The 13085-nt window shown below is 34.6% G+C and overlaps 1 protein-coding gene across 1 annotated transcript in view; it reads left to right on the top strand.

Annotated features, from left to right (window-relative positions):
* The window catches only part of ash1l (ash1 (absent, small, or homeotic)-like (Drosophila)), a 282409-nt gene extending 270733 nt beyond the window's left edge, over positions 1–11676 (top strand). The window contains 10 exon segments of the mRNA XM_039767304.1: positions 1040–1082; positions 1085–1290; positions 3338–3424; positions 3537–3627; positions 4555–4693; positions 5004–5176; positions 5422–5588; positions 5880–5920; positions 9606–9958; positions 10484–11676. Coding sequence (XP_039623238.1) covers positions 1040–1082; positions 1085–1290; positions 3338–3424; positions 3537–3627; positions 4555–4693; positions 5004–5176; positions 5422–5588; positions 5880–5920; positions 9606–9958; positions 10484–10578 — 1395 coding nt within the window. The 3' untranslated portion in view covers positions 10579–11676.
* The last annotated feature ends 1409 nt before the right edge of the window (positions 11677–13085 follow it).

The following is a 13085-nucleotide window of genomic DNA, read 5'->3' as shown; positions in this document are numbered from 1 at the left end:
CACGCGTCTCTCTCCTTATCTCGCTCGCTCGCGCACGCTCTCTCTCTCTTTTCCTCTCTCTCTTCTTTTGAGGGCAATCATCTCCTATTCTCCGTCTGAGTCTGTGTGCCTCACTCATATAGTCAACATCCGTACAAGCGTATACTGTTTGCTACAGCATTGTGTGTGTGTGTGTGTGTGTGTGTGTGTGTGTGTGTGTGTGCGTGCGCACGCACATGTGTGCTGTGAAGTGAGAGTCCCCATCTTGCACACCAAAACACGAAGCTGATTCTCAGGACTTTAACAATACCAGCTTTATTCAGCTTGAAACGGCAACAGCGCTGTTATTTATTGTAGAGGGATCTTTATAATGTTCCTTGTATCACCCATCGACGGCAGGCGCTTATAGCATGTCTGCGACCTTTTTGGATGCGGTTATACGGCGAACTGCTACAGCGCTGGGAGACTGCGATTGCTTTGGGACACTCTTCCGCGTGTCGTCCCGTTGGGTGGAATGCCACAAGAGTTTCGAAACTCACACCATTCATGATTCTTTTTAAAGGTAAAGTGCAGGTTAATTTGTTTTATGTATTTTTACTTTATATTTTGTATTAATCATTTTTATATGAATTGTTTTGGGTTGTGGAACGAATCATCTAAGTTTCCATTATTTCTTATGGGGAAATTCATTTTGATATACGAGTGCTTTGGACTGCGAGCACGTTTCCGGAACGAGTTATGTTCGCAAACCAAGGTTCCACTGTATGTAATATTCGATCATTTTCCTCAATAAATAAATGAACAAGTACAATATTTTTGTTTCATTTGTTTAACTGGTTTCTCTTTATCTACTTTTAGGACTTGAGTGAAAATCTGATGATGTTTTAGGTCATATTTATGCAGAAATATAGAAAATTCTAAAGGGTTCACAAACCTTTAAGCACAACTGTAAATAACACTCACTTCAGTTAAGAAGTTGAAACTCTAGTTCTGACATTATTTTAAACAAAGGTGCTTGTTTTCTTCTAATTATTTTAATCCTTTTTTCCCTTTGTTGCAGAAATACTATGGGCGGAAATCTCCCACAGGAAGAGATGTGTGCCGCTACGCAAGGCCTACTACAGTGCACGTCATGAGGCAGCAGTGCAGATTGATGAAATTGTTGGTGAGACTGGAAGTGAGGCCGACAGCAGTGAAACATCTATTTGCGATAAGGATGGTGGTGGTCATGACAAGGATGATGATGTTATTCGCTGCATCTGTGGCATGTATAAAGATGAAGGACTCATGATCCAATGTGAAAAATGCATGGTGAGAAACACTGATCTGCAGTAGATGCTTTTAGTGAAAGGTCAAACAGAATATAAACTACATTTTGTGTATTGTGCATTCTACCCAAAGTCAAGTATTAAGTAAATTAAGTACAGACATCTATTGACATGTCATATGCACATTTAGAAATTATTTATCTGTATTAAAATTCAAATATATACAATTGGAATACTAGCTTCATATCAATAACATCTGAAACTTAGAGCATTATTGTATGCACAATATGTTTATTCTTTTCCTTTGGAATATTCCCCCATTAATTTAAAACATCTTTATCTTTAGTTCATTGACCATGGACCTAATTTCTGACATGAACATCACAATTTTTGCCACTATAAACCAAACAAGATGTTTTTCAGCAATACGTATTTGCTGTTTAATTGTTTTGTAATTGGTTTCTACTACCACTACTTCTACAGCTAAACATTGCCAGTTAGCACAGAAAATGTCTCTGTGCACATGCTCTTGTAATGCTATTGACATTCTGTTTCATCATTCTGTAGAACAGGTATTATTATGTTTATCACTCGGGCAAAAGAATGATCAAATGAGGATAATTTTCATTTTTTCCCCAATGTGCTTAGGCATCTTGCTTTAGAAAAAAGAGAATCTTATGCAAACTTTGTTTAGAGCTAGCATTTGCCGATAATACAGTAAAAATTTAGTAATTACTTTTAATTTTGAATGGTTGTAACTTTTTGAGATATAACATGGGACAGTACCTTCTATACCTAGTCTGGTATATCCTATACTAGCTAGTGATACAAATGTTGATAACTTTTCATAAATCATTAACACTCCTTTGATCAATTCATAACTGTTGATATTTAAAAAGAGACACTGCTTAATAACATGGAAATAATAAGAATATATTATAGTCATTCATATTATGCATATATGAATTTGTTTTAACTTTATGTGAAAACATGTCTCAAACAGTTTTTTTGACTAAAAAAAACATTTTATGCAGTTTTGTTTGGAATAGGATTATATTGACATACTCAGAAGGCAACTGTGTGGACACCCTATTAACTGTCAGGGCTCCTACATGCTTCAGCAGACATGATATGCTTGTGCCTAAGTATACAGTACAGGCAAAATGTGTTTGTTTTCCTTTCATTCTTAAGTACTAGCATGAGCTCAGAGCCAATCTGTGGAAACCAGAATTCTGGCTGGGTTGTAAGGGATCAAATACTTATTTTACTCAATGATTTGCAAATCAATTTTTAACTTTTATGTAATGTTTTTTTTCAGGATTTTTTGTTGATATTCTGTCTCTCTCCATTAAATAATACTACCATAAAAATTAAGAGACTGTTCATTTCTTTATAAGTGAACAAGCTTACAAATTCAACAGGGGATCAAATACTTACTTCCCCCACTGTATATGGTACATTGCTGCAGCCTGATAATGCAAGTAGCAATGCTTTTATGCGGAACCTTGTTATAAATGGGTTGGTTTTATATTTCTGCACAACTTTCTACAAGTTGATAGTAAACATTGTAACCATTCTTGTGGAAATCTCCCTAATCAAACTACATTTCATTTTCACTGAAGCATCTGTTCTTTTGGATGTAAAACTAACTGATGTATCATTTAAAAAAGACACCATTTTGCCTATACAGATAATGATAGTTATGATAGCCTGTGTCAGGTGTGGCAATGTCATAAGACAATTTAAGTTCCCAGCAGAAATTTTAATTATTTAATTCATCAGATTATATGGTTTATAATGATAACATCCATAGTACTTGTTTGACAATGACACTCTTGCTTGTATGAGAGTGAGTGCTTAGCCTGCCTTTTTGTCTGCCTGCCTTCCTTTTGACACTTCTGTTGCTCTTTCATAATCATAGTATCATGCTTTATTTACCTCTCTGCAGTCGTGATTTTCAGATTTTAACTTTTTTATCTCCATCTAGAAAAGCTTTTAGATTTCAATCTATGATAAAACTTCACTCTCCCTCTTTATAATGCTTCTGGCTTACTTGCTCAGTGTCTCCTTTCCTGTCTGTCTCTCTGCAGGTGTGGCAGCACTGTGACTGTATGGGAGTGAATGCCGACGTTGAGCACTACTTGTGTGAGCAGTGTGACCCACGCCCTGTAGACAAGGTAATTTTTCCTGATTTCCTTCACTAACTCAGCTCCAATTAGTTATACTATCCTGTGACTGCCGGTTTGATTAATTTGTTCTTTTTGATTTTTTAATGTTTTCTGGTGACAGGAGGTTCCAATGATTCCTCAGCCCAGCTATGCTCAGTCAGGTTTCATCTACTACATCTGCCTTTTGCGGGATGAACTCTTGCTTCACCAGGGTATGTATGTCTTTCAGATAAATAAATTTGCACATAAATATATAGATTTATACTCATATTTGTGTTTTCGAATATTACAAATGTCATAAAAACCAAGATATTTTGGTTAAAAAGTTGTCACAGGTATGTCTCATTGTAAAATTTAATAATTAGTAGTTACATTACTCTGTACTATGAAATTGACCAGCGTGGAAAAAATACATTACATCATTGCCATGCATTTGTGAGCTGAGAGTGTTATCATATTTTAGATTCAGCAGCTGTGCAATTTTCTTGTTTTGGCATGTTGATAAAATTACATATTGAATGAGATCCATATACAAATACTTGTAGCTTAGGTTAAATGATGATTCCAAACTGACCCAATGTGAGTGTAAGAGTGGCTCCAGCCCCCTGCAACCCTAATTTGGATTAAGCACATTTAAGAATGTTTTTTTGTGTTATGAAGTATTACGTAGTGTATAACTTGAATAAAAAAACCTAACAGTCACATTGCCATTTTTCGGTCAGAATTAACTGACAGTATTATGAAGGCCAATGTTTTAAATTAAGTCTGATAGTTTTTTAAAAGTGAAATAATAATTAGTGGGGCTACGTCACAACTCCAGATCAAATCCTGATCACCATTTATGTGTAGTGTGCATGCTGTAAATCAATGTGAATGTGTTTTCCTATTTACATTTTTCTTCTGTACATTTGAAAATGAAATTGATTACTGATCCTAAATTAGTCCAATATGCAGGACTTGCAGTTACCTTGCACCACATTCTATCAGAATATGTTCCAGCTCTTTGTCGCATGGTACTGAAATAAGCCACTTTGAAAAATGATGTAAATCATTTATTTTGTATGGTTTGCATATTACATTCCCTAGAATTTTAAAAAATAACAGTTTTGATGATATTTCTGTATTAATATATTTAATAGGTGATTGTGTGTACTTGATGAGAGACAGCCGTCGCACACCAGATGGTCAGCCTGTTAGGCAGTCATACCGTCTCCTCTCACATATTAATCGTGAGAAACTGGACATCTTCCGAATTGAAAAACTCTGGAAGAATGACAAGTATGTACAAAGAGACTACATATATAAATTGAAATTGGGTGGACTGAGCAACTGTTAAATATGTGGGTAAGCAGTTAAGTCACTACTGTGAAAAAAGTATGAATGTTACTTTGCATCTGAACAGCTGTTGAAAGGAAAGGATATAAAACTTATCAATATGGTAATGTACAAAGGTTCAATCTTACTGTTGTTTTAATGTGATGTAAACACTTAAATATTGATCAGTATTTAATTCGGGAATGTTTTAGTCTGACTGTTGTCTAATTAGGCGATGATATTTATTTTATTCTTTTTATTTTCATCTTTATAGAGGTGAACGCTTTGCCTTTGGACACCATTATTTCCGTCCCCATGAAACACACCATTCACCTTCTCGGCGTTTCTACCATAATGAGTTATTTCGTGTGCCTCTTTATGAGATTATCCCACTGGAAGCTGTGGTTGGAACATGTTGTGTATTGGACCTCTATACTTACTGTAAAGGTTAGGCATTATCTGTTTGTTTTGCTTAAGTTTGTGTAGATAATTGATATACAAGCAATGATTTTTCAGATCTGCCTGGTTTGTTCTTGCATAGCAGTTGTGAATGAATTTAATTCCCATCTTGTGTTATGTAGTAAAATTTGTATATCTTCCATGGGTGACTTTCAGTGTTAATGAGCTTTTTAAAATAAATTTGCAGTTATTTTTGTTTTACAATATTTGTTTTTTCTTGTATGTTGCTGCAGGAAGGCCAAAGGGGGTAAAAGAACAAGACGTCTACATCTGTGATTATCGTCTTGACAAATCTGCCCATCTTTTTTATAAGATACATCGCAACCGATATCCTGTCTGTACGAAATCATATGCCTTCAATCACTTTCCCAAAAGACTCACACCAAAGAGAGATTTCTCAGTAAGATTCTTTGCTTTTAAACAAAAGTTATATCTGACATAATCTTAGACATGTGTTTCTTAAACATTTTAATACCACGCAATACTATTTATTAAAGAAACAAGTGTCCTAAATATTGCTATCTTCTGCATTTATCTTTAGTGTGTCTGTCCCTCTGACTACCTTAGCCATCCTTGCTTTATATTACATATTTCATTAAATTAAATTAAAAGTGATCTCATCCATCTATATTTTCTTTGGAAAAATTGCTTTAGTGATGATATTTGTGTTTTTTTTTTTAATCACTGACAGCCTCACTATGTCCCTGACAATTACAAGAGGAACGGAGGAAGGTGAGAGACTTTTCTGCTAGTGTTACTTCTGTATTTGTATGCCATTTATACAGTAAATCAGAGGTTAGGGTCTCACTCTTACTTACTAGGGTCTTAATCTTATTCTTTAAATCAGAATATTAATCGCATTTCATGTTTATTATTGAAGCCTCTTTCACACATAGAAAAATGCCATAATGTCTTTCAAGAACAGTATAATCCTCTTTGATGCCCACTTAAGCACATTTGGATAGTGTTTCGGTTAGATGCAATATACAAACAATTACATTTCCCCTTTCTGATAAGTATTAACCAAAAAGGATAGGTTAAGATCTGCTGAGGTGTGGACTTTATTTTCTTTTTATCCACTGATTGATTTCACTTTACAGATCCTGGCATTTTAGTATTTAAAGTGTGGGTGTGTTTAAAACAGATAAGCAGGAAGTGCCCCAATTTATATCTACTGTGTCCCTCATGATTATTGTTGGTAAAGAAAATCAAAAAGGCTGTTAAGAATAAAGACATTACCATGATCTTGTACACAAATTATCAGGGTAATCATTCACTGAGACAAGCTATTCACAAAAAACATACTTATAAAAAATTGATCTCTTTTGTCAAAGCACAGTTATTGGCACGTCTCCATTTAATACATTTGACACATTCCCCTTTCCATAATAACAGTACTAGGTGTTTTATTGAAATGTTGGATGCGATGAAAAAACATATGTAAAGGGATCTTACACCATTCCCCCATACAAATTCCTTACAGATCTGTCAGAGTTCCTTTGACCTTCACTTGGAAACTCTTCTCTTCAGCTCACCCACAAGTTTTCAAATGGTTTTAGGTCAGGGGATTGAAGTGGGCACTGCATATCCTTTACTCTAAGAACATTGAATCAGTTTATGTGAATTCTGAGGTATGTTTTGGATCAATTACTGCTGCAGATCATCCAACCATGACATCATCTTAACCTCCTGGCAGGGGCAACCAGATTTTGATCTTAAATAGAATTAATGATCCATTGTGTTCCTGCAAATATTCCTAGATCCTAGTTCCACATCATCACAGATCCTTGGGAATATTTCACAGTTAGGATTAGGTTCTTTTCTGCATGATCTTAACTCATTTTATGTCACATCCACCTATGACATTTGTTGCCAAAAGCTCTACAGTATTATTGTTTCATCTGACTATAAAACCCAGGTACAATCAAAATAATAGTAACATTTAGCAAACTCCATCCACTTAAATATGTGGTATAACGTCAGCAAGGGTTGTCTGTGGTTTTTAGGCATGGAGGTGGTGTCTACTTCTATGTCAGAAAATGGGTAATCCCAGGATGCAGTCAGCTGGTGTAGTTGTTGAACTATGATCCTTAAAGAAAGTTTTTCCTCTTGCATCGTTGTCCAGGTTGACCACTGATCATCTTTGTTATTTTCTATTGCCATTACCTGATTGCATGAAGGTCCACATTTTGTATCATTTCATTTCTGCATGCTCTGGTCTTACACATGTTGATGGATGACTAATGGGATTTGACCTGTGAGAAACAGTACTAATAGTTAAGGGTATTGTTATGTGTGAAGAATACAGTGAAATTCTTGGTTGCACGTTCAACAAGCATGCAACATTCCACTATGATAATGTGGAATGTAGTACCTTAGTGAAAGGCTGGATTCCTCTCATAGTTTGCGATCAGGGTAATGAACAATAGATGTTTTTTCAAAGCATTTTTTTTAATTCTGATGGCATCTTTGTCAGACTAATAATAAAAAAAGGATCTGTGATTCAGGAAGACTGTTTTTAAATGTAAAGGACTTTGGAAGTTTGAGAGAAAGAAAGATTTAATAGAGAGGGCAACCCACATATCAATGGAATATGGTATGTCACAGTTTACATATTTTGCAAACATTCTCTACTGGTTGCTGTCTGTTTTACTTAAGATTAGGTGCCGGAATAATTAAAAAATATTTCCTGTCTCTTACATTACACGTACTTTCAGCACCATTCCTCTGTATTTGTGTATGTCTGAATGTCTCGTTACTGGCGCTTCCTTTCACGAGCATGTTCCCATAAAGCCTGCTTCTCAGACTCTGTCATTATTTTCATGGCATCTTTCCCACCACTTCTCTGATTTTATACTTTCCTTCTTTGAAGGTGATTCTCTCAGCATGTGTCTTTATTCCTCCTCCTGTGTTACATACTCGTACGTCTTTGTTTTTTTTTTTGCGTCGTCAAAGTCAAACGGACCAATCAGATTGCTCTGAGGGACTGGACACAAAGGCTTTAGTGTTTTATTATATAGCAGTTTATACAGAATAAACTGACTAGCAGCAAAGTCCTCTGTGTTTTGATGTCAATTAAAGATAATTGTAACCATTAATACACTTGATTAGCGGTAACATTAAGCTTTTATATTTAAGCAAAATATGGTACAGAGTACTCAATATAGAGCAAGTTAATAGGAGTACAAAAGCCCATCCCTGGCAGTGATACATTAAACAAATAGCGAAACATCTCATTATGCAAGTGTTTAAAAACACAAGCATTTCTTGTACGGTATTTTAGTTTGAATAAAGACATGGTCAGAATGACAGCTCAGAAGTACCCAGTGAAAATTTTAATAGGTTTTATTTTAGAAATCAGTAAAACAATCAAAACGATATTTAAATAAACACTGATATACAGTAGCCATTGTAAAATGTAAGAAAAAAAAGGTTTGGGTTTTCATGAAGGATTTTGAATTTTATGAAATATAAATCTGGTTTACTGTCAAACTGTACGTGGCCAAACATTTCTAAGATTTGGAGCCACGTGATTCAGATGTTTCCTTAGAAATTGTACTATAAAGGTATAATAGTAAAAAAGCTGATATTAAAATTTTTAAAGTGTCAAGACAGGTTAGTAAAAAGTAAAGTAAAGCAATGATGATACGCAGGAAAGGGTATTTAAAATGACAAATTTATAGGTCAACAGCAGAGTTCTGAAATTAATTCAACATTAATCTAGAAAAAAGACTAGTGAAACCAGTGTTGGAATAAAGACATGAAATCTGTTAATGTTTAAAGCAGGAAGAAAGGAATACTGAATTAATACATTTTTAAAATCAATATTTTTTCTGTACTGTTCTTACAGACATTGGTAACCCAATTTTAAGTAAATTGGAACTGAAAAATGTTTACAACTGGAAAATAGGTGAAAATACTTAATGTTTTATTACTTATTTTACAGATAAAATAAGTAATCGATTTTAATAAAATGACATTGAAGCATGGTCAGTATGATGGGGGGCTCCAAATCGAAACAAGTTTGCACCAGCAGCATAATTTCCTAAAAAAACAGTTTTATACATATATAGCATCAATGTTTTAGTAAATTTGTTACATAATGAAAAATGCATATCATACAATATTAACTGAATAAGAATTACTATATTGCAAAAAATTGTTCCTGGTTACCTGTGAACTGTGATTTTAATTACATGGCTGCTGCAGAGATTCAGTTGCTAGAGTGGGGCAGGGCATTGGATGGAATTGGGATGGGGAGGGTTTTTGGTGGGATGGTGGGTTTGCTGGAGCCTATCTCAGCAAGCATATGGCTCAAAATAGAGTGTTGTATCTATCAATTTTGCTATTCAGTATTAAGTTTATAAGTAAAGCATTTTTTCCTCTCTGTATAATAAATACTATTTTAATTATGTAGGTCTTCTTGGAAAAGTGAAAGGCCCAAGTTGACATGTAAAGAAGTGCTGAGTGTCTCTGAAGAGGACTCCTGTCCTGTGATGAGTGACTTAACTATGGATATGGAGTCAACCAGAGTTGAAATACCCCCAAGGCTACAGGAGGATTCAAAAGCCAGAGATGAAGCTGGGGATGGTGAAGTCCATCCCCAACCGAGGCAACAACAGCTGGAGGAAGAGGAACCAGAGGAGGATGCGGGGATCAGTACCCCAGAGTTACTTGACTGTGGCCCTCCTGGAGACAAGCGGACAATTCAGAGAGAAAGGCTCAACAAGATACTGTTGCACTTGCTCAAAAGGATCCCGGGCAAAAATGGTGAGAGAAGGGGCTGGATAGGTGAAAATTGTATTTCTGCCCTAATTCCAGCTTAATTTACTGTGGCAGATTGATAGTTATCTGTCATTTAAATAGTACTACAGTTCCAGTCTTTGAAACCAATTAAAGCAGAGGTACATATGCAAGCATTGTACAACACTCAAGGCATCGTTAGGAAAGTAAACTAATGTAGGATAAACTAATTCTTGTTTTTAGGATTGGATGCTCTAACAGTGGGGAGTAGTTAATTTATTGAAACATTTGAGAAAATGAAAATTTATTAACTTGAAAGATGCAACATAAAGTACAAGCTCTAATACTTCACCATACAGTCAAGAAACACGCTAATGCAAGTCCTTCATTTAAGGATAGCTTTGTCCTTTGTACTTTTGTGACTGTCATAGCTGTCCTTATCTTCATAGTAAAATGTATTATCTTTTACTCAGTTAATCTTGTAAGGATTTTTTAAATTGTCATAAATGACATCTGTCTGTATCTCTTTCTTAACTTAATCTTCTTTCTCAGCAATTGATGTGACCTACCTGTTAGAGGAAGGCTCGGGGCGTAAGCTACGCAGGCGGACACTGACATTTGGGGATAGCAAAATCTACAGAAAATGAAGACAGAAGGCATAAGGAAACCTGCCACATCAAGCAAGCATGCAAGGTGGAAAATCAAAATCAGGAGGGGAGGGAGGGAGAAAATGAAGAGGGAGAGAGAGAGAGAACTCCCAAGGTCTAGAAAAATGAGAAGGAGGTTTATCCATGGTGGAAGGAAATGATTACCTTGGGGAACAAGAAGGTGAATCCTGGATGTGCTTCTGAGCACAACTGATCTGCCTCCCATCTGGCCACAAGATGCTGTGACGCTGTGCATGTGTTTGCACATGTACTTATGTCTGTGTGTCTATTGGTATGTTATTTTTCTGTGAGAAGGTACTATGTATTTGATGTTGAGATGTTATTTGGGGCCATATATATCCATCTGAATATTAAAGATGGGCAAATGAATGAGCAGTCTGATTTCGACAAGTAAAGTACTCAAAACAAGGAATTAATTATATGGAAATATTATTTTTTTTTTATTATTTATTGAGTATAGTTTGACAGTGATGTAAAAACAAATGTATAATCGCCAAAAAGATCTACCTGAGATAGAGAAACTGATGCATTTTTCTCTTTTGTCTAGAATGTCAGGTTTGTTTTTTTTTTTTTTTTTGTTTTTTTTTTTTGGGCTTTGCCTGTTTTTCCCTGATCAGCCCCTCCTTCCCATACCACTAGGAAAATCAGTTTTAGTATAAAACAGTGTTTAACTTTATTTTTGGTTGGATACTTGAGCATCCTGTCCAGGATCTCTTCCCTCATGATCCCAGGCCCTTGCTACTGCTGTTTCAGTAGTATTTATAGACAGTGCCCATGGCACTTTGCGCCCTCACCTGTATGAAGGCCAGCTGTGAATGATTTATGTGGACTTTTAAGTCATATTTGTTTCTATATAATATGTACATTTTTTGTCAGAAATATTTAAAAGGCAAACATAGTTTAAAAATAATATTCTTACTTTGCGTACATACACCAATATTGCTGTCATTTTTTGTACTTAAAAAATGAATTAATAAGCTGTGGTTTTACAGTAGTGTTTGAGTGTGCTGTGCATAATAAACAAATGGGTTTAAGCAAAAAACTCTCTTAAGCATCCACTGCTAAAAAAAAAAAAAATCAGTATTCATAGAAGCCAAGTATTGTTGTGTGCTGTAGAAATCCTATATAAATATACTGTATATGTATGTGTATATATATATATATATATATATATATATACACACACACACATATACACACACACAACATACGTATATATGCATACAAATTATGTAATGCGTGTGTATATGTATATACTGCATATCAATATTTTAAACACAAAAGCTGGATCTAGGGGCAGGAATTCATACACGGGCTCACTGTTTATTTAATAATGATCCGTTAAAGCTGAAACGCTACTTCAAGGACTATTACTTTTTTTTGTTACATCAGGTACAAAATTGTACTTTAGTCAGTGTATAAAAGGAAGCATGGACGCTATTTTTCCTCTCGATTTCAAATTTAGCCTATGATCCAGTAGGAACAGATCTTCAAAAAAACAGTAAACAAGCCTGGAAGTCCCTTTTGTACTGAATGGGATGAGAAGGGTGCTTTGAAAAATTCCCTTTTTAACAATTTTGAAGACTGCTTAGGTTCTGCACACCAAAACAAACCAACTCAAACTATTACATTTTGCAGCTCCTTAGTTATTCAATGTTTAATAAAATGCTCAATATTTTAGCCAGTTAATTATGCTTAAGGTATGTTTAAACTGTTATAAGAGGCTAAAATAAGATGTGCCAAGTTGTATATACTCCTATATACACTCGCTGTGTGGCGTGAAAGCAATACATTGATTACGTATTCTTTTTTTGTATTGGACCAACCTTGTCCTAAATGTATTATAATATTGTTATTATAATATTGTTATTATTATTGTTATTATTATTATTATTATTGTTATTAATATTATTGTTGTTAGTGTCATTTGTTCCTGTTAATGTTTTTTTTTTTTACTTTAATCTTGTGGAAATGTTTTTCATTCCATCTAATTCAAATACTACTTGTCTGAATGATATAAAGACAAAAAAATCTAAATGGAAAAAATGTGGGAAATATTTTATTAAAAACTGAGAACATTTTAAAATAATTAAAAAAAGAAAATGTTGGGAATATTTTCTTACTGTTAAGAAACAGTGTAGAGAGCACGAAGAAGAGCAGGGTATCAGATACTCGACACCTTTTGAGTGCATGTCCAGGACCTCATTTAGGCGGACTGAATTCTTGTGCAAACAGACCTTGATAAATAGTGTGAAACACTAAAAAGGACAAAAGCAAATGATACAGTTGAGAAAAACACTAGCGTAGGAATTGGTTTTCTTTTATTCCACTTGCTGGAAGATCATGTTTTTAGACAATCAAAAGTTAGGAAAACAATTAAGTTTTAGTTTTTTGTTATTTTTCTAATTATGTGTCAGAAATAAAAAAAAAACAAACTTTTTTTTAGTTTTTGAAATAAAAAGCACTACATTATTGCAAATAGATTA

This window comes from Polypterus senegalus, chromosome 1 (genome assembly GCF_016835505.1).
Source record: "Polypterus senegalus isolate Bchr_013 chromosome 1, ASM1683550v1, whole genome shotgun sequence".
Lineage (NCBI taxonomy): Eukaryota > Metazoa > Chordata > Cladistia > Polypteriformes > Polypteridae > Polypterus > Polypterus senegalus.
This window is presented reverse-complemented; position numbering and strand designations above follow the sequence as displayed.